The sequence below is a fragment of the Cryptotermes secundus genome, unplaced genomic scaffold (assembly GCF_002891405.2).
Source record: "Cryptotermes secundus unplaced genomic scaffold, Csec_1.0 scaffold18, whole genome shotgun sequence".
NCBI classification, from domain to species: domain Eukaryota; kingdom Metazoa; phylum Arthropoda; class Insecta; order Blattodea; family Kalotermitidae; genus Cryptotermes; species Cryptotermes secundus.
Window position 1 is genome coordinate 585,772 of NW_019735461.1, and position 26,589 is coordinate 612,360.

General features: G+C 44.0%; 1 protein-coding gene across 3 annotated transcripts in view; it reads left to right on the forward strand.

Moving 5' to 3' along the window:
* The window catches only part of LOC111869270, a 51,247-nt gene that overhangs the window by 14,081 nt on the left and 10,577 nt on the right, over nt 1–26,589 (forward strand). For 2 of the 3 annotated variants that reach the window (XM_023860664.2, XM_023860665.2), the window contains exons 2-5: nt 7,238–7,358; nt 11,014–11,263; nt 15,521–15,639; nt 17,723–17,854. In XM_023860664.2, coding sequence (XP_023716432.1) covers nt 7,238–7,358; nt 11,014–11,263; nt 15,521–15,639; nt 17,723–17,854 — 622 coding nt within the window. The remainder of the gene's footprint in view (nt 1–7,237; nt 7,359–11,013; nt 11,264–15,520; nt 15,640–17,722; nt 17,855–26,589) is intronic. The other variant, XM_033753365.1, reaches the window with a different exon arrangement.

Consider the following 26,589-nt stretch of genomic DNA (forward strand, 5'->3'; position numbering starts at 1 on the left):
ATTTGGCATTTTTATTTCTTTTTATATTATTAATAATTTTATTTTAGAAGTGAAAATTTTGTGGCCCACTTAACAGTTTCCATGGCCCTCCATTTTTCCAAATTTTGTCTGCGGCCCCACAGAAATACGGCTTGGCCCACTGGGGGGGGGCCATATGGCCCCCGTTGAGAACCACTGCTCTAGCGGACTCGGTTGAGCAGAGACTGAGGACGGAAACGAATCCAGTTTCTGAAAGGTTGTGTCTCAAAAGATTCAAGACGATTGCCAATGCCCAAAATACTAATCAGTCATGCTTATCAGCAACCCGTGTCGACTTAACACCGGCCCCGGCCGAAGCTATGTAGAGGAAACGTGCCCAATGTGGGACGGTCCCAAACATGCAGCTCCTCAGAAACCGTACCAAGAGATGCTGACTCCTTGCGAACAGGTTCTCAAGTGTACAGTGCAAGAAGTAGACGGTCTTCTGCAGTAGAGCGGACCCTCTATTGATGTAGAAGCTTGCTGCCAGAAGGATGAGTAGTATTAATTTGGACTACTTTTTCTTGCATCCCTATTAGTGTCATCTAAACTCTTTAATGTAAGAATGTGTTTTTAACTCGTTTACACTATGTTAGACAATGATATTCTGTATTTACCATGAGCAACTTCGGAACTCATAAGCACTGTCACAAGATAATTGCAATAGTAATTAATAAAATGGCTCATTGTCTCACATTAAGATTTCCTGGTGCCGTAATATTTTTTCTCCCTTAATACTACAAACCCAGTGGGCCTAGGCCTACCTCCATGAACTTCTCCGTTCACTTCGGTTTTTCTAGATCTTACACCTTCGGTAGGACTCCTTGGGCGGGTGATCAGCTCGTCGCAAGGCCTCTACCTGTACTCAAACACAGAAAAACGCACACACACAAACTACACACCCATGCCCTGAGTGGGATTCGAACCCCCGATCGCGGTTTCCAAGCGAGCGAAGACAGTGCATGCCTTAGACCGCTCGGCTACCGTGTCCGGCGGTGCCCCAATATGGCATATGCTAATTTCGTTACAAATTTCTTCCATGTTATTATGTAAAGTAAATATTAAATTTTGAATTAGTGCTTAAATAGGACCGCCTCTGTGGTCTAGTGGTCAGAGTTCCTGGCTACAGATCTAGAGGTCACGGGTTCGATTCCCGGCGCTACCAGATTATATGAGAAGTAGTGGGTCTGGAACGGGGTCTACTCAGCCTCGTGAGGATAACTGAGGAGCTATTTCAAGGAAGCAGCGGCTCCGGTCTAGAAAACCGAAATTAACGGCCGTGGGTATTCGTTGCGGTCTATCCGCTAAAGTTGGCACTAACTTCGCTGACAAGCGGCGGTCGCTCGGTCGGTATAGTTTGCTTGCGGACTAAAACCACGGAGTTTGCTTCTTATTAGTGCTTAAATATGTAACGATTAAGTATCTATGGCTCTACAGCCCTTTGTTGGGCCTTGGCCGCTTTTCAGTTTCTTGATCCTATTCACAGTTGGTATGACTGGAGATCAGTCCGTCGCAAGGCGGAACACCACAAGCACAGAATAAATGCACACAGAGATCCATGCCTGGAGTGGGATTCGAACCCACGATCTCAGTGTTCTAGCTGGCGAAGACAGTTCATGAGTTAGACCACGGGGTCACTGTGATCGGCTGCCTCTCCTATAGTCTTACCAATTTAGAGCGTCGTTAAGTAACCCGTAATTGCAAGAAAATATTACGTTGGACATGAGAGCGAAAGACTTTGAAAAACGAAGTGTGAACTATAGGTTACGTTGTTTGTGTTATATAGAGTTCGCTACCAGCTTCATGCTGGTTTTAGCTTGCCCTACACTTCGATACTGAATATGGAGGCGACATTTTTCTCCGAAACATCTATTGGTTTTCAACAGAATGTTCAGTGTTCAGTGTTATACATCGCAACCGCCGCTGACAGAACCCCGAATCCTGCAAATGCACACCTCATTCTGCGCTATAAATGTTAGCATCAGGTTAAACCCAGTCGCTCAACAACAAACGAGTGTCCATCATTGTATCATGTCAACCATCCGAATATAACAGTGGCATTCAGATCGCTAGATCTAGGCTTTCTAGTTTCAAACCAGGACGGGCACTGGTCATTATTAATGAAGTCCGAAATTATTTTCATCGGTCTATCCAGACAAATGTCTTGATCGCACTATGGCCCTGGGGTTCACTCAGCCTCTAACAGAAATGAGTGCCAGGAATTAAATAAATAATTTTTCTGGGGAGTAAAGCGCGGCCGGCGTGTAAGGCTGACAACTTTACCGCCATCTTTGAGCCGATCATCTAGATAATGTGGGACCCTCAACGTCTCACAGCCTTATGAGCCTTCACGGCCTGCTACAGGGATAGCTTTACTTTACTTTTATAACAGTAAACACGCCATGAACAATTCCGTCACGCTGCTTTCACTATGCCTACACGTTCTACATGATCATACCATCTCCTGACACTACATATCAACACTTGGACCATCATCTTTAAATAACTCGAGAATCAAATAAAACACCACCTAGAAGCATGACTTACATTAACCTACGTCCCTATAACAGAGTAAGAGGGCCACAAATGAAAAAGAAGAAAAGGAAAAGTTGCCCTGTGCTTAACTAATTAGGCACTACGCCATGAAGGCGTATGGTGGAATGGATGTATAAATCCATATTTTCTTGACTTCAGCACTAGCTGGAGGTGAGTGGTCAGATTCACACTCAGGCCGCTTTACCCCTCGGGGAAAGGGCCCCTGATACTCATTGGATAGGAGGCTGGGTGGGCCCCAAAGCCGGTCTGGACGATGCGGAGAAGAGAAATTTTTGACCCCACGGGGACTCGAAATCCGACCCCTCGGTCTTCCAGCCCTGTAGATAGTCGCTATGCCTACTATGCTATCCCGACTAAAAGAAAAAGGAAACACGATATTGCACAATTTGAAATTCGAAGTTGGTTTTATGACAATGTAATAAAGACACATCATTAAAGTTCTCCTTCCACTTGATAGTAGCTACATCTTTCGCTACTGCGCATGCGTTCAAATATACCCCTATACATAGTTCAGAACTTCAAACAGAAGCCCTGCAAGATATAACTCTTGCAGTTGTTGCCACTCAGAAACTTCTAGAGGTGCGTATCAGGGACTTGAAACACTCTTTCCCGTTCCATATAGTCTTTCAAGTTCTGATTTTCTTTCTACAGTAGGGCCACTGCGCTTTTCAAAATTATAAATAAGTTTGATGAGTGGAAAAATGCCTTATGTCTTCTTACACAATCAATGAAAGTCCTGGTAATATTTCATATTAAAGATTTCTGTCTAATAACAGCAAGAAACTTCATTGTCCAATTAAATGTAAAACACAACGCGCCTGAGAACAAAGTCTTCAGGTTTACAAAATGACATAATACGGAACTTACAGCAGTACTCTCTAGTTCTGTGTCGGTGCCGAATGTGACTGCAGACAGTCGACTGTAGTTCTACCAGAATGCCAAAAAGTTACTCAGTTCGATTCCTGAAGGTTTCTTAAAATTATCCAAGAATATGAAGCCTTAAGCGCCCATAATATGTGGAACTGAAGGTGAAAAGCATAGATGGAGTGATAATATTAAAATGGATCTTAGTGAATTGGTTACTATGAGGACGGCTGAAATGAGGCAGGTGGAGATAGGAGCCAATGGACTTCACGATATGAATACTATGATACGTATTTCGGTTCTGTATGAACGTCAGAAAACAGTAACTCTTCAAGGCACCCCCCTGTTGTGGAGACAGTAAACTAGTTAATCTCGAGAACTCTCCTGTTAGGTCTGTGCCATTGTGTGATCGATAAAAAGCCGGATCTAACTTTCTGTAACTTGGTTTAATGAACCTGTTTCCTCTTTAAGCTAGAAACTGAGGCAATGCATTGATCATTCTATTAGCTCCTTAATATTTCAGAATTACTGATGTGATCATGCACATGGTAAGGAGCCAACTGACCTTCAAAATGTTCTTTCTCTTAAATAATGAGCGATGTTAAATTAGGTTTAAACAGGTTTTGGAGTAACGAGGACTGACCCGGTGTACGTACGAAAGACTGATTAGTCTCACTCACTCACTCATGGAGCCGAGCCCTCCTTGAAAAGCCGCCAATTGTGCAGCTACTGAAGAACTTCACAGCACTTTATGGAACATGAATTTCATTACCGTGTTCACAAGAGTCCTCCACTGGTCCCTATCCTGAGCCAGATCGATCCAGTCAATACAATCCCACCCTATCTCTCCAACATCCATTTTTATATTGGTTATTTATACAGTCGGTAGTGCTCCTAGGACGGGAGATAAGCCCGTCGCAAGGTCGCCACCTACACACGGGATGACACACACACACTCATGCCTCAAGTGGGATTCAAACCCAAGATCCCAGTGTTCGAGCGGGCTAAGACGGTTCATGTCTTATACAACGGGGCCAATGTGATGGAAGGAGTGGATGTATGGAGCCATGTATTCTTGACCTCGGCACACGTTGGAGGTGAATAGCTCCCCCGGTATAAGCGCCTCCCGTAGCCACTGGGTAAGAGGTTTGGTGGGCCCCTGAGCCGGTCTGGACGACGTGTCCAACCCGTACTGCACCGCGTAGTATGCAGACTTTCAAAGAGGTCGCAGTGCTTGTTCAGTAGTTATCAGTGAAAGGGGGAGGAAGCTCAGGAAGCAGCTTTCCTCTGATTCCAATAAACCCCTCGTCGCTACACGTCCGCCTCTTCGTTAAGGCTCTAGAGCAGTCTCATAACCGCCGGGCCGCGACCCGGTACCGGCCCTGTCTTATAGAAAAGAATTTGCCGTGCCGCGGTCTCATAAGTGTTGAGAACCACTGCTGTAGAGGCTCATCTTCTTCGATTTGAGCACTTACATCTCATATTCGGAGCCGGGATAGCTCAGTCAGTATAACGACTATGCTACGGACTGGGCAACCGCGGTTCTATTCTCGGCAAGGTAAATAGATTTTTCTCTTCTCCATAATGTCCAGACTGGCTGTGGGTCCCAGTGGGTATTGGGAGCCTATCCTTAGCTGCAAATCTGCAGAGGCTTGAAGCTGACCGCCCATCTCCGTCTAGTTACGAGGTCAGGAATGTGGTTGCTCTACCCCCTCTCCTCATAGGGATCACTTTAACTTTATTGCCATTTAACATCCGTGTAATCGGCCATCGCAACTTATTTACCTCCGTGTTAAGTATATTTCTCTGAGTTCAGTAAATAGATCCATATTACTCGACCCACTATCGGTGTCCCTCTTTGTTAAAGCACAGACCGTCCGGGCCGTGACACCCGGCAGCGGCCTCTAACGCACTTATGCCGGAAGATAAGGCGCGACTCATTCACGGGGTAGCAATGGGAAGGAACCGGTTTCCCAGACGGGATTCCTCTTGGTCACGATCCTCTTTTTCTGTGGTGGAACCCATCCCGCAGACGGTCCTCTGACGTAGGCAACCCATCCAACGTTCCTGCAAGACGGCTCTGCCTACTCAGTAGGTGTCATCGCGATATCCTGACGTAACCAAACATGACAGCGAAGAAAATCCTGAGAATATCGTTACAACCCAAGAGCCATGAATTTATACAGAGCCTTCAAATATACATAAACATCGTGGGTTCTAATCTTAGCATTGTTAAGGTAATAGTGAAATTACGCAATGGAGTCAAGTGGCCATCTTGATCCTCCTGTCGTATTTATAAATGGAAAGGGGCCATCCCCTCCAGTTTAGTAGGGGGGCTTGAATTTCATTGCCACTTATGGAAACAGTGGTAGTGCAAGGGACTGTGGGTTTATTTAACCACGATTTCTCAATTCAGTAGGTTACATATCGTTGGACCACTATGGAAATGAAATTGATAAGCGCAAAAAATATTTAATTTCTAATTCATTGTAACGCACTGGTCTTAGTGCAAACAGTTTAGTTAATGTTAATAAGACTCCTTTCCCTTGTTGTTAGGTAATTCCTGCGGTCCTGTGTCGTTCCACTGTTGAAAAGAGCCTGTACTGATGTAAGATCAGATTGGGGTGAGTGAGTGAGCACCGTAAGAAAACGGCCCCATTCTGCAGAAGAGCTGAGATAGGAAGTTAGGTCGGAATTTCCGGATATATAATTCTCTACAGCACTCTGGAATATTCTAGATTATTTAGGAATATACTGGAAAATTAGATTTAAGAATGAAAGACGGGCCGTGATTTAGGTGTCCGGCTGCCAGTAATCTACAGCCCCGGCCACTGAGGCTGTTACTTCAAACAAGCTTTTATCATGAAGAATGCCGTCTCCTGGGATATGGTGTTGTGTAGATATTGTGTAAATCGACGTTTCGGGAAACTTGTCGCCTCCATCATTGGGGTAGAAGAAAAATCCGCGAGCAAGGAACCAGTGTGACCAGGAGGCGATACGTTCCTTCGAAACGTCGGTTTACACAATATATACACTACACCATATCCCTAAGACAACATTCTTCATAGTTACCGCCGTGAAAACCTCAAATCTTACAAATCCTTGATCATTCGTCAAGTAATACACGTACAATTACGAATCGCCATCTGTTTTAAGATATTGTCCTAAGATATTTGTGGAGAGACTGAGAGGAACCACGAAAACTTAGTGAACAGTAAGTAAGAATTTGGATTCAGGCAACTCTAGTTTGTCAAAAGGTACGCTCCAGTATTTGCGAGACAGGCTGAGACAAGACAAAAGAATGGAACAAGAATAGTGAGCAGGAACTTAGAAGGAAGAGAATGTTTTAATGGGCTGACCCATAATTTTCCTCTCATGTCTGAGAACACTCCTGCACTCCAGTAAGTAGCCGGTAGAGAGAGACGGCCGTGTACTACTTTAGGATACTGTACTTCATAAAAGGCCCTAGGATATTCAATGGAACTCTCATGGATCCTAAGGGTTGGGGTGGATTCAGTTGAGACTTGTACATGAAGGTATCAACCCAGCATTTGCCTGGAGATACTGGGAAAGCTTTGAAAATAAACGTTAATGTTATCTGCAGTTAGGCTGATATTTCTACCTTTAACATGGATCTGCATCATTACCGCTAAACCATCCAACTCGGTTGCTATGAACGTTTATCTGGGAAGGCATTCCGAGAGATTTCGCGTTAAAGCAGCAGTTTCACAATGAAGGACTGGAAAGTCTCAAATTTGACTAGGGCAGACAGACTCTAACAACTGGTTTCCTTCCGCAGGAGCAGGGACTCCGGCTCACCGCCGGCTATGAGCAACACGCACTGCAGACTGGCGCCTTCAGCAGTTGCCCCTAGACACCAGAACACGGACTGGGACATCAACGACACCAGCATTCCAAGGGTGAGGTCGTAGTGAGACTGTAGTCATCCTGCTGCAGAGCAGAACACAAAGTAACACAAGATGGCGTACTCAACTCGCGTGTGTACCGCGCCTTCGATCTGCTGTAACCGCGATTCTGCAGAGAGTGTCTCGGTGCCATGCAGTGTTCTAAGAACAGAAACTTAAAGATTCCAACGGACTGGCAACACCAAATTTATCTCTGCCCATGTTCTGCAAGGTGTAGCTCGTGCAGAAGCGCCGATCTCTCTACTCCTCAGTTATTTAGGAAAATCGGTGAAAGAAACTTCTGTGTTTCTTGTCAGCGAAGTCTCTATGACTTACCACGCAGCACCTTGAACCTGTTACTAAGGGAAGGTTTATATCAGTTAAGAGTACTTTCCCATTACAAATCTTGCGTTCATAATGTTATTCAGACAATATAATTTTTGCAATCGAAACATGAAATTCAGTCTTGGTTATGGATTACTGATAACGTGAATTCAGGTCTTAGGTTCTTACACCATGTAGATATGAGCAGTAAGCAGTATTTCCGACGTTTCGGAGGTACGTAATACGCCCATCTTCACAATCGAAAAGCGGTATTGTCGATGTTTCGGTGGTGCATGCTGCATCCATCCGCAGGGTCACAGTTGACCCTTCAGATGGAGGTAGCGTAGAGCGTCTAGAAAATTTGGGAACCTCAACATCTCACAACCCTATGGGCCTCTACGGCCTGTTACAGGGATACCTTTGCTTTACTTATATCGTATAAAGACCCAAGAATTGAACAAAATCGGCAATGAACCCCCGTGAAACCGGAAAAGTCAGTAACTCATCTGCCACATTGCCGGACTCAGGAACACATGGTTATACATCGTATGGTAGCATCCAGGTAGAATAACTGCTATTGCCAGTAGTTGTAAATAAGTTCGTACAGTAGCAGCAGCAGCAGCAGCAGTAGTAGTAGTAGTAGTAGTAGTAGTAGTAGTAGTAGTAGTAGTAGTATCATCTTCAACATCACCATTGCAGAGTCCGTTGAATTTAAACATAAACTCATTTCTGTCGTTCCTTCATCCATCGCCTTTTTTCCCCTTACAATTTACATAACTTTATGTTGTTCAGAGAATTAAGTGACATCTTTATTCTTCAAAGGGCAAAATTTTTAACATAGAGTTGCGACCCTTGGAAGTAGATATAATATTACGCCAAGATAACGACAAACACACACAGAGATAACGCATAAATAGCCAAAAAAGACATGTCCCATGGTATGTAAAGAACACTGTTGTTATTATGATGATTAGGGTACTATTAGATTATTATTATATTTTATTGCTTAGAAGAACTTGTTATTTGATTACAGATTATATTTATCTAGCATAACCACAAACATTTATTTATAATTTATAATTGTTAATTAAAATTTATAATTGTTAGCTAATGAGCAAATTTAGAAATCGCAGGTAACTAACTTATAGATGTTCCATCACATATAATCACAAATGCTCACATCCTCAATTTCCCAGTAGTTCATTGGTTATCGTGAGACCGAACTATAAACACAGGCCCACATTACAAGCGACTGCCATGTTGTTCTACATTCTAAAAATATCTTATCAGAATCTGCATATAATTCGATAATCTATTAATATACACGATTCTAGGACCTCATATTATGTGCCACGTTTGTGTAACCGCCATGCTGGTCCACGATTTATGAGGAAGGTTGATTCATTCAAGAACTGAAAGAGAGAATACAGATAGCAATGTGATCTCGTCAGCTTTCCTTTGAAGATCTATCTATCTATCTATCTATCTATCTATCTGTGTCTGTCTATCTATCTGTCTGTCTCTTGTTGCTCCCACTGGGAACATAAGGAATCCCTGAGAAGCTTCATTTCACTTCAGTTTCTTAATCTTAGAGAGTCGGTATCACTCCTTGGACGGGGGATCAGCTCGACGCAAGGCAGATACCTACACAAATGCAGAATAGATACAGACAGACATCCATTTCTTGATTGGGATTTGAACCCATGATCTCAGAGTTCGAACTAATGAAGACAGTTCATTCCTTAAACCGCGTGGCCACTGCGATCGGCTTGAAGGTGCATAGACTCTAAGAATGGGGTCTATAGAGGGTCACTTATCTCTTTCACTCTGGCATTGGCGTTCCTGTTGCCACAAGAACCAGCCAACCACAATCGGCTTGCTAACCCTTATCGCGGTTTTATTCAGATGATATCCAAAATAAGATTCTTAACGAATATCAGGTTCTTCTGGCATGTGTAGTGTGGCGTGTATCTTTACTTACGTACCAGGCTACACGGTGTCACATCTCAGAAGACGTAATCATCACATTCAGAACCGTGAGAACTTGAAACCTCATACGAGTAACTAAGGATCTTTAACAATCGGGGAAATTTACTTTCTCACATAGACAAAACATTGCAGTCTACTCACAACAGCAAATAAATAGGTGCCACATAGACACGAACCTAGAGCTTCGGCAGTGCAAGTTCTCGTAGCCCTGCGCATTCTTTCCTTTCACCTGAATCTACTACAGGCCGACTGTTGGAGCATACTTTGCTGACTTATCAGCTCTTAACTCCAGATTATCTGCCTGCAGATAACGGATTCATGTTAGGAAACCTCGTTTTTCATTAATATTTTCACCCTTTCTTCGAAACGGCCTATTAGAGACCATCCATTTTCTAAATATGAGAAATTTCTATATAAATAGACCTTAAATGAACAGGATGCTGGATTGTGAACTTGGTTAATATGCTCAGGTTGGGGCCAATAGTGAGTTCTTGTGAATAAAACTTCGGTTTCCATATAGAATGGGAGATTAAACTTAGCACAAGAAATTTGATTAGTACCCTCATCTGGGATAAGGCATTGTATTCTTATAGAAGTTTACCGTCTGTTTCTACAAAGAGTGCTACCTTTATCATCAGGGTAGAGAAGCAAGTCCAGCCAGCAACACAAGTGCTAGTAATAGACAGAATTTTCTGCTTCACTTAATCTTCAATCCCGAATACGGGGACAGCGCGTTCTTCCGAGGAGTCTCAGAAATTTCATCAGCCTAAACAGCGTCTCATTCCAGAAGACGACAAGGGCTCTCACTATGGAGCATAACACTCAGAATTACTGCGTTCTTGGACTCGGTCCATCGTCCGGCGCTCTAGAAACTAGATAACACAACGTTTCGCAAATTTGACGGAGACAGATCCAGTTTCCGAAACCTCGTCTTAACTAGATTCTAAAAGGTTCTGACGATGCTATATAATACTTGGAATTACTGGGCTTATGGACTTTGTCCATCGCCCGGTATTGTAGGAACACAACGTTTAGGAAACTGTATATGTCTCCATTCCTCAGGTGAGGGGCGGAAGTTACCTACTCTGTTGGTACCCTTAGAAAGAGCTAACCTCAGTCACTGGACGATTGGTGTTGGCTCTCTCTAAGAGACCCAGCAGAGAATGTGGCTTCCTCCCCTCACATGAGGACGGAAATAAATACAGTTTCCGGAACGTTGTGTTCACTAGTTTCTAGAATACAGGACGATGGACAAAGTCCACAAACCCAGCAATTGTGAGGAAAGTAATACTATTCACAGACACAGCCATGTTAACCACAAATCCAACGTGTAAGAAACTCATTTTCCGCTGTGCAGGTCAGCGAGTACAACCGGTGGGAGGAGTGGGCGGACGGACACTGCCGGTTAGTGTACCCGGCTTCCAGCGAGGAGGCAAAGCGCCACGCGTCTGGCTGGGCGATGCGCAACACAAACAACCACAACGTTCACATTCTCAAGAAGTCATGTCTGGGGGTGCTGGTGTGCTCCATGCGCTGCGCCCTACCCAACGGTGAGAAGGTGCACTTGCGACCGGCCATCTGTGACAAGGCGCGCAAGAAGCAGCAAGGTACGGCAGCACACTCCTTGAGGAGCGTCCGTAACAACTACTGTACATGTCTGGTCCTTACAAAGGGAATCGCTCTGTGCCTGCTGGTAAAGGTGCCGGGGCGTGAAGCTGACCGCTTACCTCTGTCTAGTGCCGAGGGCATGAATAGTGGAATTACACTTCCTCTCCCTCATGCGTGTTCAGACCGTGGTGCTGAATTAATTAACCACAAGAAAAATATTACCCTTTCTATCTTGCAACATAACTTAGGGATCTACATTAATAATCAGAGAACGTAAGTTGTTACATTGTGTTACTTCTTTCAGCAAGCGGCCTCCGTAGTCTAGAGGTAACGTTCCCACCTCATGACTCGTAGTACGCGTGTTCAAATACCCGGCGGAGGTCGTCGAATTTTTAAGGGCGGAAAAATTCAGGGAACAAGTCCTCTGGGAGGGACTTTAAGCCGTGAGTCCCGTGTCGTAGCTTTACGGCACGTAAAAGAACCTCATATCTCCTAAGGAGGTCACTGAGCCAAATTACGGACGTTTCCCGCCCAACAGCAGTCTCTAATACCTCTGGTAGATGGGGGAAGCACTATAGATACCTCTCAGCTAGTAGAGCCGGTCTCGCTGGCTGGGCGGGACTGATGGTAAGCACCAGTACCGGTAGGATATAGAGACTGGTATAAATCATAGAGGGAAGCACAATGGACCAATACAGGTCTAAGTGCATGGGGAAACCCACCCTCTCCAATAACTAACTAACTACTTCTTTCAGCTGTTAAATTTGGGTCTATATGCAGTAACCAATATAAGGCAGACTGAGCCTAGTTCTCACCACATTGAGACTGCCACCGAAAAGTTGAAACGGTTCAAACCGCCCGGGTATTAATTCAATTTCTGTGGAACTGGCAAAGCAGGAGGCAAATCGTTTTGTTACAAGATCCACAGACTTACCAGTACTAGTTACAAGGAGCCAAGATATCTAAGTCGTAGCGATAGGCTACGGGTTGGAAGCCCGGAGTTTGATTCCTGGCAGAGGCAACACTTCCTACTCTTCGCAGCATCCATACCGGCTCTGCGCCCCACACAACCTCCTATCCAAAAAGTACCTGAGCGATTTCACCGGGGGGAAAGCGGCCGGGGCTTGAAGCCTACTATTCATTTCCATCTATTGCAGAGATCAAGAACGATGGACCATCTTCACACCTGACACTCAAAACATTGTTATAAAAGTCTGACAATGTATGAAATACCCAGGCAGTGTAAGGAACAGAAATTGTATCACACTTTGCCTTAGGTTTGGGGGAGACTCTATGCAGTATCTAGGAACTGTGTAGAATACCTAATGTCACACAACCCTATGGGCCTTCACGACCTGGTACAGGGACAGCTTTACTTACTTACACATTGCCTGCAACTAAACCCGTATGTGAAATAACCCCCGAGAAACAGGCTCTGAAAATGTAAATTTGTTTTAACCGGCTTAGAACCGAATAAATTGACGAGCTGATTATGAATTTTCTGGTTCCGTAACAGAAACTTAATTGATCAGCCGAAGGAAGTCTCTGCAGTGCGCTACGCCTGTCTGAAGAGAAGTAACATATCCGGTATTTTCATGTAAAATTGCAGATATAGAGCCATAGTTTGGCTTTAAATGAATGTCACGTGACATTCTGTGTACACGTTCCATTAGCAATTTCGTCCATTCCGTTCAGCTGGTAGGTTATTTAAAGACGCTGTGACAGTTTAAAATGCTGTTTAATTTGAAATTGCACTAACTTCAACTATTTGACACGCCGTAGTAAAATAGAACATTATAAACCGATACTTGTTGTGTTAAGAGCAGAAAGATCCGTCTTTATCACCTTCAGAAACGTCCTATAAGTATACCCAAACTGAAATTTTATCGGATTTCGAAAAGCAATATTAAATTTGAGAAAAAGAGGAATATAAAATAAATTGTGTAAGATTTGAAGTTTTCACGGCGGTGACTATGAAAAATGTCATCTTCTGGGATGTGAGGCCGTGTATATCTTGTGTGAACCGACGTTTCGGAGGAACGTATCGCCTCCAACTTCAGGGTAGAAAAATCCGAGAGTGAGGAACCAGCGTGAACATGTGTCTGCAGTCCGCAGTAACTGGCTCTAAGGATAAAACATGCGAACGGACAACTTCCTCATCCGGTCGCCGCCATTTTGCTATACGAGTATGGAATATACATGGTTCTGTTCTGTACCCGATTTTTATAAACGGTACACTGTTTGATAGAACAGAAAGCAGGGAAAGCAGACGTAATCTGTTTGTGAAGCTTTATTATTTGTGTCTGCATACGAGTAGGCCTACATGTCTGATTTGTGGCGTGTGAACAAACCGCCACACCGGCATAGGACCACGTACTGACGAGCACACAGACTTTATCATACCAATAACAGAGCAACGCCTGACCTGTACACAGGAATAAGAACGTACGAGATGGGCGACACATGCGGAAAGCTCAGGGAAATAACAGATACATAAGAAATATTGAAAACTGCAAGAGAAGATGCCACTTGAAAGAAACAGAGTCTTAGATCTGTGGATAACAAAATAAAAACAAAACAAACTCCGTGGCCTGTAGTCCGCAAGCGAACTATACCGACCGAGCTACTGCCGCTTGTCGGCGAAGTTAGTGCCAACTTTTAAGGATAGAGGGTGTCGCATGGTCAGTGCAACGAATCCCCACGGACATTAATTTCGGTTTTCTAGACCGGAGCCGCTCTTTCCTTGAAATAGCTCCTCAATTATCCTCACGAGGCTGAGTGGACCCCGTTCCAGACCCACTACTTCTCAGAAAATCTGGTAGCGTCGGGAATAGAACCCGGACCTTTGAATCTGTAGCCAGGAACGCTGACCACTAGACATGAAAATTATGTAGGATTTGAGGTTCTCACAGCGGTGGATATGAAGAGTTCTGTTTTATAGGACATAACGCCTTATAGCAGGCTCAAAATCAACCGAAGTTTCAGAGGTACGCTTTGCTCTCATTTTCAAGTCGAAACCAGCGTCAAGCAGTTTGCAAGCAGGACTTGTTCTCCGGCCCTGAATACGAGGTCTGACAATAAAGTTCGCGAACTCGCCACTGTGTGTTTGCAGGGGTAGCAGGGGACAGAAACCTCGCTATGGTTTCATGATGTTGACACATTAGCGTTTCACAACTATTACGATCTAAAACGTTTGTGACGATGGTACATTGCTACAAGTATTATGTTTTTGGACATTATTCATCGTCCTGTCTATTTTCTAAAAAAAAAGTCCTGTTTCTTTTTCAAATCACAACGTTTCTGAGACTGGATTCTGTCCCCGTCCTCAGGTACAACCTACTCAGTTGGGTCCAATAGAGAGAGCTAGTCCCTCCGGTCCGGAGATGGGGATTAACTCCATCCACTGGGTTTTACCTGAGGACGGGGACATAATCCAGTCTCCGAAAATTTGTGCTTTGAAAAATAAACATCACGTTTTTTTTTTTAGAAAATAGACAGGACGATGGATAATGCCCCAAAACGTTTCACAGCTATGTTGTTGTTGATCTATGGCAGTGTCTTTCCAAGTGGCGTCTATTATTGTCTGATTATGTTTTGGTGTGCGTCGCTAGAAAGTCGGAGCTTGAATTAGAGCAGTGTCTGTGAGGGAGATTTTAGCTAGTAAACAAATAACTGTGCTGGAACACCCTCTCAGTTCCCCGGATATGGCCTCCAATGGCTGTTTTCTTTCCCGAAGATAAAGGAAATATTGAAAGCAAGACATTTCGATGACACTGACGACATTAGGCGTAATACGACGGAACCTCTGAAGGCCATTCCACAAAACCAGTTCCAAAATTGTTCTTAAGGGTGAACTAGGCACTGTAAACGGTGCACAGCTTCCCAAGGGGAGTACTTTGAAGGCGACCACAGTGATATTCAGCAATGAGGTATGTAACACTTTTACCGCGAACTTTATTGTCAGACCACGTATGAAGGCGACATGTTCCTTCGAAACGTCGGTTGATTTTCGACGGACTATATGGCATTATATCTGAGACGATAGAACTCTTCAATATCAAAGGTGATGGAGGAGAAATCGGACATGAAAATATCCTCCGTTGCGCAACATATCACAATATATTGACTAGTTCATGTTGATGTCCAGTGAACATGGTGATCAACCTTTGAACTCCATAATAACAGAGAACTTCTCGATTGGCTGTGCGACCTTCAGACTCGTATTTTACTTATAAACTGGTGTTCTTCTGTTTCAGGCAAGCCGTGCCCCAACCGACAGTGCTCGGGACGTCTGGAGATCCTCGCCTGTCGAGGCCACTGCGGCTACCCCGTTACACACTTCTGGAGGCACACGGATCACGCTATTTTCTTCCAGGTGTGGAACTAACAAGGCCTAATTCTGTGGTAATTCGCGTGCTTCAGAAGACATGAAGTATGGCAGACTTTTGCTGTTATAGCGTAGAAACTGGAGAAGAAAGGATTTAATTTCCTGTTCCAAAAGCAAGAAACAATTACAGTCCCCTCTCACAAGGAGAAATGCATACAAGCTAGATGACAAAAATTCGGAAGATTCTACTTGGTCAGTTTACTTAACAGTTACGTATTTTCTAGCGAGCCGATTGCGTGAAAACAGAATTTAACGTCATTCGTGAGAATTCTTAACTGTACTGTTCTGTTTTGACGTACAGAAGACAGATCGAACCGAATATATGCCCTATTTCCTATTATTTCTCTATGGGTCAGACAAAGATATGTGAGTGGATATTGGCATATTAGATTTCGAGATATCGCTCGACCTATTAAATTCGCAGGGAGACGTGTTGAAATTAGAGGTTTTCAAGACGTTACATTCTGATTCAGCCTTTAAATTACCTCCAAGTATCCTGGTTTCGAAATAACATTATCTGACTCTTTTATATTATAAAGCTCTGGCCTTATTTATGCAAGAACTTCTCTGTAAAGGCGAGAGCAAATCAGTTACAGTATCAGACAATACAGTTCAGAGAGTGGAGTAAAATGCAAAGAGCTTAGGAAAGGAGAACTTCTTGTGTCTGACAACGGTTCTGCCACGTGTCTGGAGTACCGTGACCAATATTATGAGTTCTGGATTGGATGATTGGATTTATTAGCACCTTGTCTTACAGCCTCCCTTAATCACAACCAATTATAACACTGTCTCTAATCTAGTCATTTCGCAAATTGCTAGGACATATTCCAGCCTCGTTCTCGTTATACGTTGTACTCCTATACTCCTTGTACTCTTCTGTACTCCTAGAGCTACAGCTTTGAAATTCGACTGTCTTATAACTCCTCGGCATGGACCCCACGGAAACACTTTTCTTCTCTTGTCCTATAATGCGTGTTTATAGGCCCGTTACCTAGCAATCGATATCCTTCTATTGTCGAGAGCGTAATTCCGGGAATATGTTTACCGAGCCCTTGCCTAGCAATGGTCATATGGGTCACAGTTCTTTTTAACGCGATGTGTAGGGTTTTTGCCAGATTAAACTACTGCTTTCGCAGTAAAATAAATTATTTTTAAATCAATCTTTACTTTACCTTATTCAAATTCTGATTTTGTGCAATCTATTATATCATCATGTTCATCTCCAACATTTAAAACTTTTCTCATATAATGGATATTACATTTAATAACCATAAATAATTGACGGTATAAATTATGTATTTTATTATTATTATTAACTCCACAGAGCGTCTTCAAAAGCTAATATTCCTTCAGCTGGTCAAGTAATTCCCTGTCTTTTAAGGAACTCAAAGGCCCACTACCATATTCGCAACAGCCCGCCACTAGAGCCCCTCTTACGGCAGTCCTTCAAGATATCGATAAAAACATTGCATGAGAGCCTGAAAACGTGTCAGCTTTCACGTGTCTAAGCCTTTGTGGGATACACCTTGCACAAAATTTGGGGTAATAGAATTTTTCGTGCATGCAGTACACAAAGCCACAGCTGATGTGTTGGACTTCAGCTACGGTAGCGACAGTAAATAATCTGCAGACGCCGTCGGCCTGGCCCCATATGCTTCATGCTTCCGCTTCTGCATTCCTCCACCCATTCATAAAGGTTCCTTTGCATAATACACTATCGTCCATGTTCTGTCAACATTCTTCACTAAATTTCGGATGACTTTATCTCCTCTGATCACAAGAGTCTGATCAAAGGGCCTTAATCGTCAACGATGAAATCCGAGAACGTGGCCCACTTGTGTGAGGTACGCTGACAGTGACAACCCCAGTGACGCTGTTCGTCTTACAGACATACTGTCATACTGTTTGATCGCCATCAGTACAGTGAAAGCACCGGTACAGAGTTCGCAACCTCCTGTTTACTTTCCTTGGGCCCAAATATTGTTGTTGCTGTTATCATTACTGTTCTCTTATCACAGGCTTACTATCACGCCAGGTTCTCTTTGCATGACACTTTGCTTCTGTGATGCAGGCGAAGGGAGTACATGACCACCCTCGGCCAGAAGCCAAATCCACTTCAGAGGCACGGCGAAGTCTGGGGGCGGGCCGTCGGGTGCGGGGGCTCGCGGTTCTCCTGGCAAGGGAGGCAGCTCTCGGCTCTAAGGTAATTGCTTCTGTGGCACAGAAGTGCCCTCACCTGTGTACCTTACTGACGTTCATTAAGGGTTATGATCTCCATTTAACTAACACTTAATGCCGTAGAAATATATACAGGATGGGGCGCAGACACCTCCTTGTTGTGAAGACGCATTGTGAAGGGAGGGGAGGTCGCAGAATAATGATGATAGGCTCGGCGAACGCAACAGTCGCAGAAGTTTCTGTCTAATACCCCTCAGTAGGAAACATGAGGTGGACGAATGAGCAGCGTGTGTTTGCTGTCGAAGCCTACTTTTCGAACAACCATTCCTACATGGCGGTGCAGCGTGCGTTCAGTACTCACTCCGGAATTAAGCCCACAGGTCCGGTTCCCGACCGGGTAGATAACTTTGGGACAACCGGGAGTATGGTGAAAAAATCATCAGGACGACAACGGACCGTTACGACGCCAGAAAGTGTGGAGGCAGTTCGACAGTCGATTTTGAGATCTCCAAGACGCTCCGCTCGCAAACATGTAGTCGCCCTAGACATATCCAATCGTTCAATGCGCCGAATTCTTCGCGAACATCTTCATTTCCATCCCTATAAGATGGCTGTTGTGCAAGAATTATCACCACGTGATTTCCAGAACCGAATAACGGCGTGCGAAACGTTATTCGAAACTTCACCCCCTGACGCACTTGTTTTCTTTGGTGATGAGGCACATTTTCACCTATCCGGATATGTCAACAAGCAGAATATGCTCTACTGGAGTGGTAAAAATCCCAGATAGCTCCATGCGAGGCCACTTCACAGTGATAAGGTAACAGAATTGTGTGCGTTGTCGAGAGTTGGAGTTATTGGCCCTGATTTTTTTGAAGAAGACAGTCATGCAGTTACTGTCAATTCACAGCGGTATGTGGACATGATTAAAAACTTTTTCGAACCAGCTCTTGAAGAAACTTATCTAGGAAATGTCTGGTTCCAAAAGGATGGTGCCACGGCCCACACAGCCCGAGCTTCGATGACAGTTTTGAGGGCAAAGTTCCCCGGACGGCTCATCTTGCTTCGAGGTGACATCCCGTGGGCAGGGCACTCACCTGATCTAAGGCCCTGTGATTCTTATGGGGATACCTCAAGGCAGAGGTTTTTAAACATCGCCCCACAAACCTGCTTCAGCTGAAGAATGTTATTCGGCAGGAAGTAGCCCAGATTTCGGTGCACATTTTGGAACGTGCAGAGGGGAACTTCAGAAAACGGTTGCATCAATTCATAGAGAACGGTGGCCACCACCTTCAAGATATTTTGTTTAAAACTACATGATTTAAAACTTTAAAGTATGTTCTTCCATTAGCTAAACATAAATTTTGTCTATCAGCAATAATTTTTCTTTTATTCGCCTTCAAAAATGAAGTTTCTGCGCCCCATCCTGTATATATACAACTGCTATGTCAAGTGTGTCTGTATTTCAGCATCCTGTTGCGAATCTTTAATTACACTTCTGTGTATCAAGTCCATCAATAATACAAAAATCATTAAAATATTCACCATTTAACACTAAGACAAAATGTTTCGGCCACAGACGGCCATCCGGCCGGCCGTCTCTTGTGTTAGTATTAAATGGTGAACATTTTAATGATTGTTGCATTATTGCCGGACTGTGATACAGAGACGTTTAATAAAACCATGTAAGGTTTGAGGTTTTCACGGCGGTGACTGTGAAGAATGCCATCTTCTGGGATGGGGCGCCATGTAGATCTAGTGTAAACCGACGTTCTTCCGAAACGTCGGTTTACACTGTATCTACATGGTGCCACATCCCAGAAGACGGCATTCTAAAATATCAAGTTCTGGGAGAAGCTTATGACATTTAACTCCTTTATGGAGAGACAGAAGCAGAAATTAAATATTGATGATGGTTATGTAAGTGAGTTGTAAGAATCAGTATAGTGATCACGCTACGAGCTGTAAAATTGGTGTCAGATTCTTGGCTGTAACTGGGGACACTTTTTCGCTACTGCGTATAGACCTGTTCTGGGGCCTTCCAGCTTCCAATGAGTAACAGATGCGAAGTAGCAGAGATGTCAAATGGGGCACTCACCTTACATCTAGTGCCAAGTTTAAGAATACGTGGAACTTACACATTTTCACACTGGGAAAGCTTTACGTTTCTACATTTACAAGCGAATTACAATATTCAGTAGTATAATTCCTCTATGCTGGCTTAAGTCATCAGACATAACCTCACATAACCTCACATTCTCTCTTCTTTGTCACGTTCGTAATTGTGTGTATGAGATACAAAACACATCTCCATACCAAAGTGCTTATTCTGACCCGCAGCGACTCTTTTCTTGTGGCGTCTAGCAGAAAGCTAGTATAAGATATCGCAATATTATCTTAGCTTCTTAAAAGAATTACTTCTACAGAAGTAGCATGTATCTTACCACATAAAACTTTAGGACCCAATATTAAGTGACGCTGGTTTTGTTACCATGTCAGAAGTCCTCACGGCTGGCATGATAGTGTTTGTCTGAAACAGTGTATAAATCCGGGTTTGGGGTAGATCCTATACGCCGACATAAGTGTGTTTATACCATACGCATTACTGGGTTCAAAAATTAATGCAGGCTGAGAGACAAAAAATGACGAAATCGAAATTACAGTATGCTAAAAATGAAGGCCCTCTGAGGGCCACACCAAATTGCTAACCGGAAAGTGTAATTAAAGCAAAGATAAGTCAGTTGCCGAAAAGCAAAGTTATTGAACGAGTCTAAATTCCGTTTTTTCATGAGTCCTACATTCCAACATATAAATATTGGCAAGAGGAAATTGATTGTTTTTGCAGCATGAAACAACAAGAAACTGTTAATCGTTTAATTACGTGTTATTAACTTCTGATTTTTATATAACCTTGGATATGATGTAACGATGCGGGAATAAATGGCAAAATAATAATAAGAAAAACACTTCCTTATTCTATAACTAGCGAGTATCTGAGTCGAGAATGAAACCCCTAACTTAGAGAGGAGACTTATAATAATGTGCTGTCTGATCAGAAGTACCGCATGCTCCAGGGGAAGCTGACATAACAGCAGGAGGGTCAGCAGGAGAGAAATGAAGACACGTGAAGAAACCCCTACTCCAACGCCACTTCTCCATCGCGAATCTCACATGAAGTCACGCAGCACAATATAATACGTAGTAGAAATTCGATGCATTAAGGCTGTTAAAATTGGAGGTTTCAGGAGAAACAATCCATGTACTGTACTGCATTTACTGGTGGGGTTAACTATGTCCGTTTGTTGTGACGTGAAGATAGCCATACAGATTAGGAGAACTGATATTAGAGTGTTCATCTATCTACAGGTCAATTAACAGAATAGATGTCTTTCGTTCCTGTCTGTAACACTGCAAATTCTTTCCACAAGATATGTCTAATTGTAATTTTTATATTTTGACCAGTTAGGCCTATTAAAATTTCAAGAAAGTCATGCAAGAAGCAAATAATGAACAGACAGGAAAGACGAAATCTAGGGCAAAAAAAAAGGTAAAGTTATCCCCGCAGCGGTACGTGGGGCTCATATGTTTGTGAGAAGTCGAGGGAGGCTCCCACATATTCTCGCCAACCGGCTCTCAGATGGCGATGAGGTTGTCAGGCTTACGCGCCCGCCGCACCTTACACCCCCAGGAAAATTCCTGGTACCCATTTATATTGGAGACTGATTCGACCCCAGGGCTATAGTGCGACTGGAAGAATTAGGTCAATTGAAAAAATCCGATCACCTCATCGGGAATCGAAACCGCGCCCTTCTGACTTGTAGCGTAGTGCCTCAACAAACTACGCTACCGCGTCCAGGACAGAAAGAAAACGTAAAGTTATTGTACTGTAGGAAAATAAACACACCGCTCCTTATGCCAAAACATTGAGAGTTACTGTGAGTCATGGGACAAACAATATATTCATTGAGTACGTAGCGTAAAGTAAAAAAAGCGATAGATGTGGTACGTGGTTCGTTTCTCTACGCCGTCAATATCCCAGTCTACACAGCGTAAGGATTATTAGCGAATAATGAACTGGAAGAAATCAGTCGTGGCCTATTTAAAGTACTATTCCGGTATTTGTTTTGAGGGACTCCGTAAAACCACGACCCTTCCCCCCACAGGCAGATAGGTGGTATCATGATTGAGACGTGAACCATGCACCTCCCGAATGCAAGTCTGCCTTGTTACCTCTGCAGAAATCAGATCGGTAAGAAGGTGACAGATATAAACGTGCACAAATTCGAAACACGACCGTCCGTTACGTTCTAAACAACCCCAAAAAATGTTGTCACTTTACGCGTATTTGCAGAGAGAAGGGTGGGCAGACTGGAAATGTTGCGCATGCTCAGGTAAGAGATGGACTTTCTAGTACAGATCACGGCACTCACGTTCACGTTTTCATGAAATAAACTGATGAAGAATCTCACAGAATTTGAGATGCGAATTCATGACGTAAATTTTCGTTCTTCCACAGCGCTCCTCAAGAAATGGACACACTTCTTGTTTATGGCAAAACTAATTAATTATTATAATATGTGGTAGCTTAGGCCGCGCCATAGCTCAAGCGGTTGGTCGCTGGCTTCCCACCGCGGCGGCCCGGGTTCGATAACGGGTCTGGTCAAGTGGGATTTGTGGTGGACAAAGTGGTTCTAGGGTGGGTTTATTCCGAGTACTTCGGTTTCCCCTTCCAGTCTTCATTCCATCAAATTCTCCCTCATCATAATCACTCGGGGTAGGCTACAATAGGCCAATCAGTGGCCGCAGTGCCGAATGGACCCAGTTGGACTCCACCGCCCACTAAGCGAATTAAAAACAATAAACGTGGTAGCTTTCGGAACATTAATAGTTATTGTTGTAACGGCGACGGCTATGATCCGGTTCTTGCAGTAGAAGAATGTACCGTAAGAACGTGGCTAAGACTGGCCGTTGTTGCTGCATGAAGTTCCTATGGATTGCTGCTTCGCAATTTCTGCGCTTCGCAATTTCTGCGCTTCGCAATTTCTGCGCTTCGCAATTTCTGCGCTTCGCAGAATATACGAGTAGTGCTGTAGGGTGGGAAGGAGGGGATGGGCAGTTCTTGCAATCTTCCAGTGGGAAATGAGGCACATACGAAATGTTGTTTGAAAACCTCAGAGTAAGGGATCATATGGGGGGCCCAGGAGTAAATAAACTGGGAGAATAACATCAAAACGGATAGTCGAGGATTAGGATATGAATATGGGGACTGGATTTAAGTGGCTCAGGATAATGTTCCATGGGGGACTTCTGCGAACACAGCAATGAGCCATATGGTTCCATTATAACAAGGAATTTCTTCCAGAACTGAATAATAGCATTTAGTGGGACACAATATACAAGACGTCAGGCAGGAAATTACTGTTCACTATACTTTGCTTCAGCGATCAGTAGCGTCGTGACTGAGCTGCAAACCAGCGTTTCGGAAATTTACTGTAGCGTCGATGCGGGGATTGAGAAAATGCTTGTGTAACAGCCAGTCACTGCGATGTCTCCTCCACCTTGATGGGCTAGGCGAGAGGAAAGCAAAGTGAGGGCAAAACTTCAACCACCGGAAGCCTTACTCCCTGTTGTTAAACCTGGAGAGTGATTCTCCACTCGCCGGCTACCCTTCTTCTGCCGTCGCTTCAAATTGCCATAAAGAGGCACTGTAGTAATTTGTTGGGCAGGCTTCATGCTTATTCCTGATGACTTCCCTTCTGTCCACCCCATGTTGAAAACTTCGAAGAATTGTAGCGTTTCTTCAGGCCTGTCCAGTTCGATGTTAGTCTAACAACAATATTGCAGATTTTCATAAATACGAGGGAAAATCAGTAAATAGGTCACAAATGGAAGTAAAACAGCTGCGATGGATGTAATGGGTTTCCTATGTGTATCACTAGGTAGCAGCACAGTCCATCTTCACGGGAATCTAGGTAGCAGAAGCGCATGTGCAGATCCAGAGGATGGTTTCAGTAGTCAAAATGCCGACCGTGCTTGAGGAGTATATTACCGAAGAGCACCCTTCTGTTGTGCGCTTTTTTTTTTTGTGAGCTAAAGGACTCAACGAAAAGGATATTCATAAAAAATTATGTTTATGGTGGGAAGTGTTCGTCGCTTAAAGCGGTTCACAACTTGGTCAAGAAATTCTCTCAAGAACGTTCGAAGTCGCAGATGATGAAACGGCGGTGGGGAAGTAGTTGAGGCAAGGGTCAAAAAACTTCTGTGATGCGGGTTTCGACGCGCTGATAAAGCGATGGGACAAGTGTATCAATGTGGGTGGAGGATATGTCGAGAAATAAATGTTACTTTCAGACTCGAATATCACATGTTTTACGTTTTATATCCATTTTTGACCTACTTACTGACTCTTCCTCGTACTTAACCTGTTCTTTCACTCTGATTTTATTAATTGGCCCTCATCTGGTAGGGTACCTTCGAATGAGGTCAGAGGTAATAACAAAATAATAAGTTTTGAAAACCTCCTCCCGCGATTGATTTATTACATACCCAGTCTCTACTCTTGGAAGAACTGCACGTTTGATATATTATCCTCTACTGACTTACGGGCAGGCGTACGAGGTACAGGTATAGAGAGGCGTGCCCTGATATGATTAGTGGATGTTGTAACACTATAAGACCAACTCCGTAGTGTGCTTTACCACTGAGTCTAGTACTTACACAGGTATCATCGTGTGTGGTTGCAAGAAATTACAACTATCCCTTCCTAGCGAATTAATGGATCCACCAAGATGACTCTCCATTTTATGCTCCAGATATTGTGTATAACTAGAAGCGCCCTAGAAGTTGTGTCAAATTCAAACTTCTGAAGTCCATTCGTGACTGTCTCTTTGGTCTCGTGTTCATAGTTCCTAGCTACAGATCTAGAGGCCCCTGGTTCGATTCCCGGCGCCATCAGATTTTCTGAGAAGTAGTGGATCTGGAATGAGGTCCACTCAGCCTCTTGAGGATAACTGAGGAGCTACTTGAACGGAAAAGTAGCGGTTGCGGTCTAGAAACCCGAAAATAACGGCCGTGGAGATCCGTTGCGCTGACCACGCGACACCCTCTATCCGCAAAAGTTGGCACTAACTCCGCCGACAAGCGGCGGTCGCTCGGTCGGTATAGTTAGCTTGCGGACTAAAGACCATGGAGTTTGTTTGAAACCGATTCGTGCTTGTTCTTCTCCGTGTGTGTGTGTGTGTGTGAGTGGGTTTTTAGAGCGCGTCAGCATTGACATCTCCATGCGCCTGGTCAATTTGTTAACGACGCTTTGTGAACTGCGTAGGGCCTATATTCTACAGCTTCGAATAGCAGGATAATTAGGAAGGGATTCGGAAAGATTTAAACAAATCATGGCCTAAGGGAAACCATACATGGATCTCCAGTACTGAACTCGGGCCCATCCGAATACGAATCAGGAGTGAAATCCGCGTCTTTCAGTAACACAATAAACCCTCGTCTAACGCGGGGTTAGGATCTGCAGGAAGGTGCGTCAGGTAAATGCCAGCTGGAGTAATTAATTCCTTATGAGTCACGTGGGGACGCCTGAAAGCGACTGCACGGTCTCCCATTAATACTGAAGTTCGTAGATTTTTCATATACACGCAAGTAACGGCCCTACCTACAAAATTTTAAGTTATGAAAAGCGCCGGATTCTGTAGATTGGACTTCACACCTTGTAATGCCCTAGCGGCGTAGGGGGGCATGGAGTCAGCCCTCCCGCTGCCGCCGCTGTAATGCCGTGGTGCAGGGGGGCGTGGAGTCAGCCTCCTCTGCTACCACTGTAACGCTGCAAGTAGGGGGGCGTGGAGTTACCCCTCCTCGCCTCCACTGGTTATGTCGTAAACTGGTACTACTGGTAACGTCGTGCCGTCGGGGGTATGCAGGTACCCCTCCTTGCCTCCACTGGTTATGCTGTAAGGCGTTAACGCCATCATCCTAGCTTGCCCTTAGCTAGGATTCTCCTATATCGGAGTTTCCTTCTGTCATACAAGCTGCCACCATCTATTTTCTGTTCTTTCAATTGTGGGGACTACTCCCTGGCATATATTCATAGCTCCTTGACCACTCCTCCCTTAGTTTACAGGTAGCGTCTAAATACTTATTAATACCTTTATCATTCTATCTTAAAAGGGCGTTGCTGTCGAGGCTACCGTACTCTGCCTGTGTGGCAGGAGCCTATCCCTGTCTATTCTTATCTTCGTCTTCGGCTGCCACTGCGGCCTGTGTCAGTTCTGCCCTCGCTCGTCAGGATTACTCGGGATCGGATGTGGGAAATGGATTCTAGATACGAATTACACTCCCGGTACATCCTATCCTATCTATTCTAGCTGTCTATTTACATTAATATATATACACGATTTACATTATTTACATGTTACAAAGACTGTCCTTCAGTCTTGACTACACATTCTGTTTCTTCAAGTTCTCCCCCTTCAGGGGTGGAGGCCTTGAGCCTCTCTCTCTCTCTCTCGGACTCATCTAATGGGCCATGCAAGCCCTCCTCGTGTAACATAAATCTTCTAGTTGTACATTTCTTACTACGTCTTATATACAATTCTACTATCTTTCATAAAGTTCCCTCAAAACGTAATCTACCCTTAAATATCTATATTAATTTCCCACATACTATATTTACCACTACTCACTATATGTAACCTTGACACCGACATATAAGTCACTCATTGCCTGACTAATATCCTAGGCTTCTACACTTTCCTG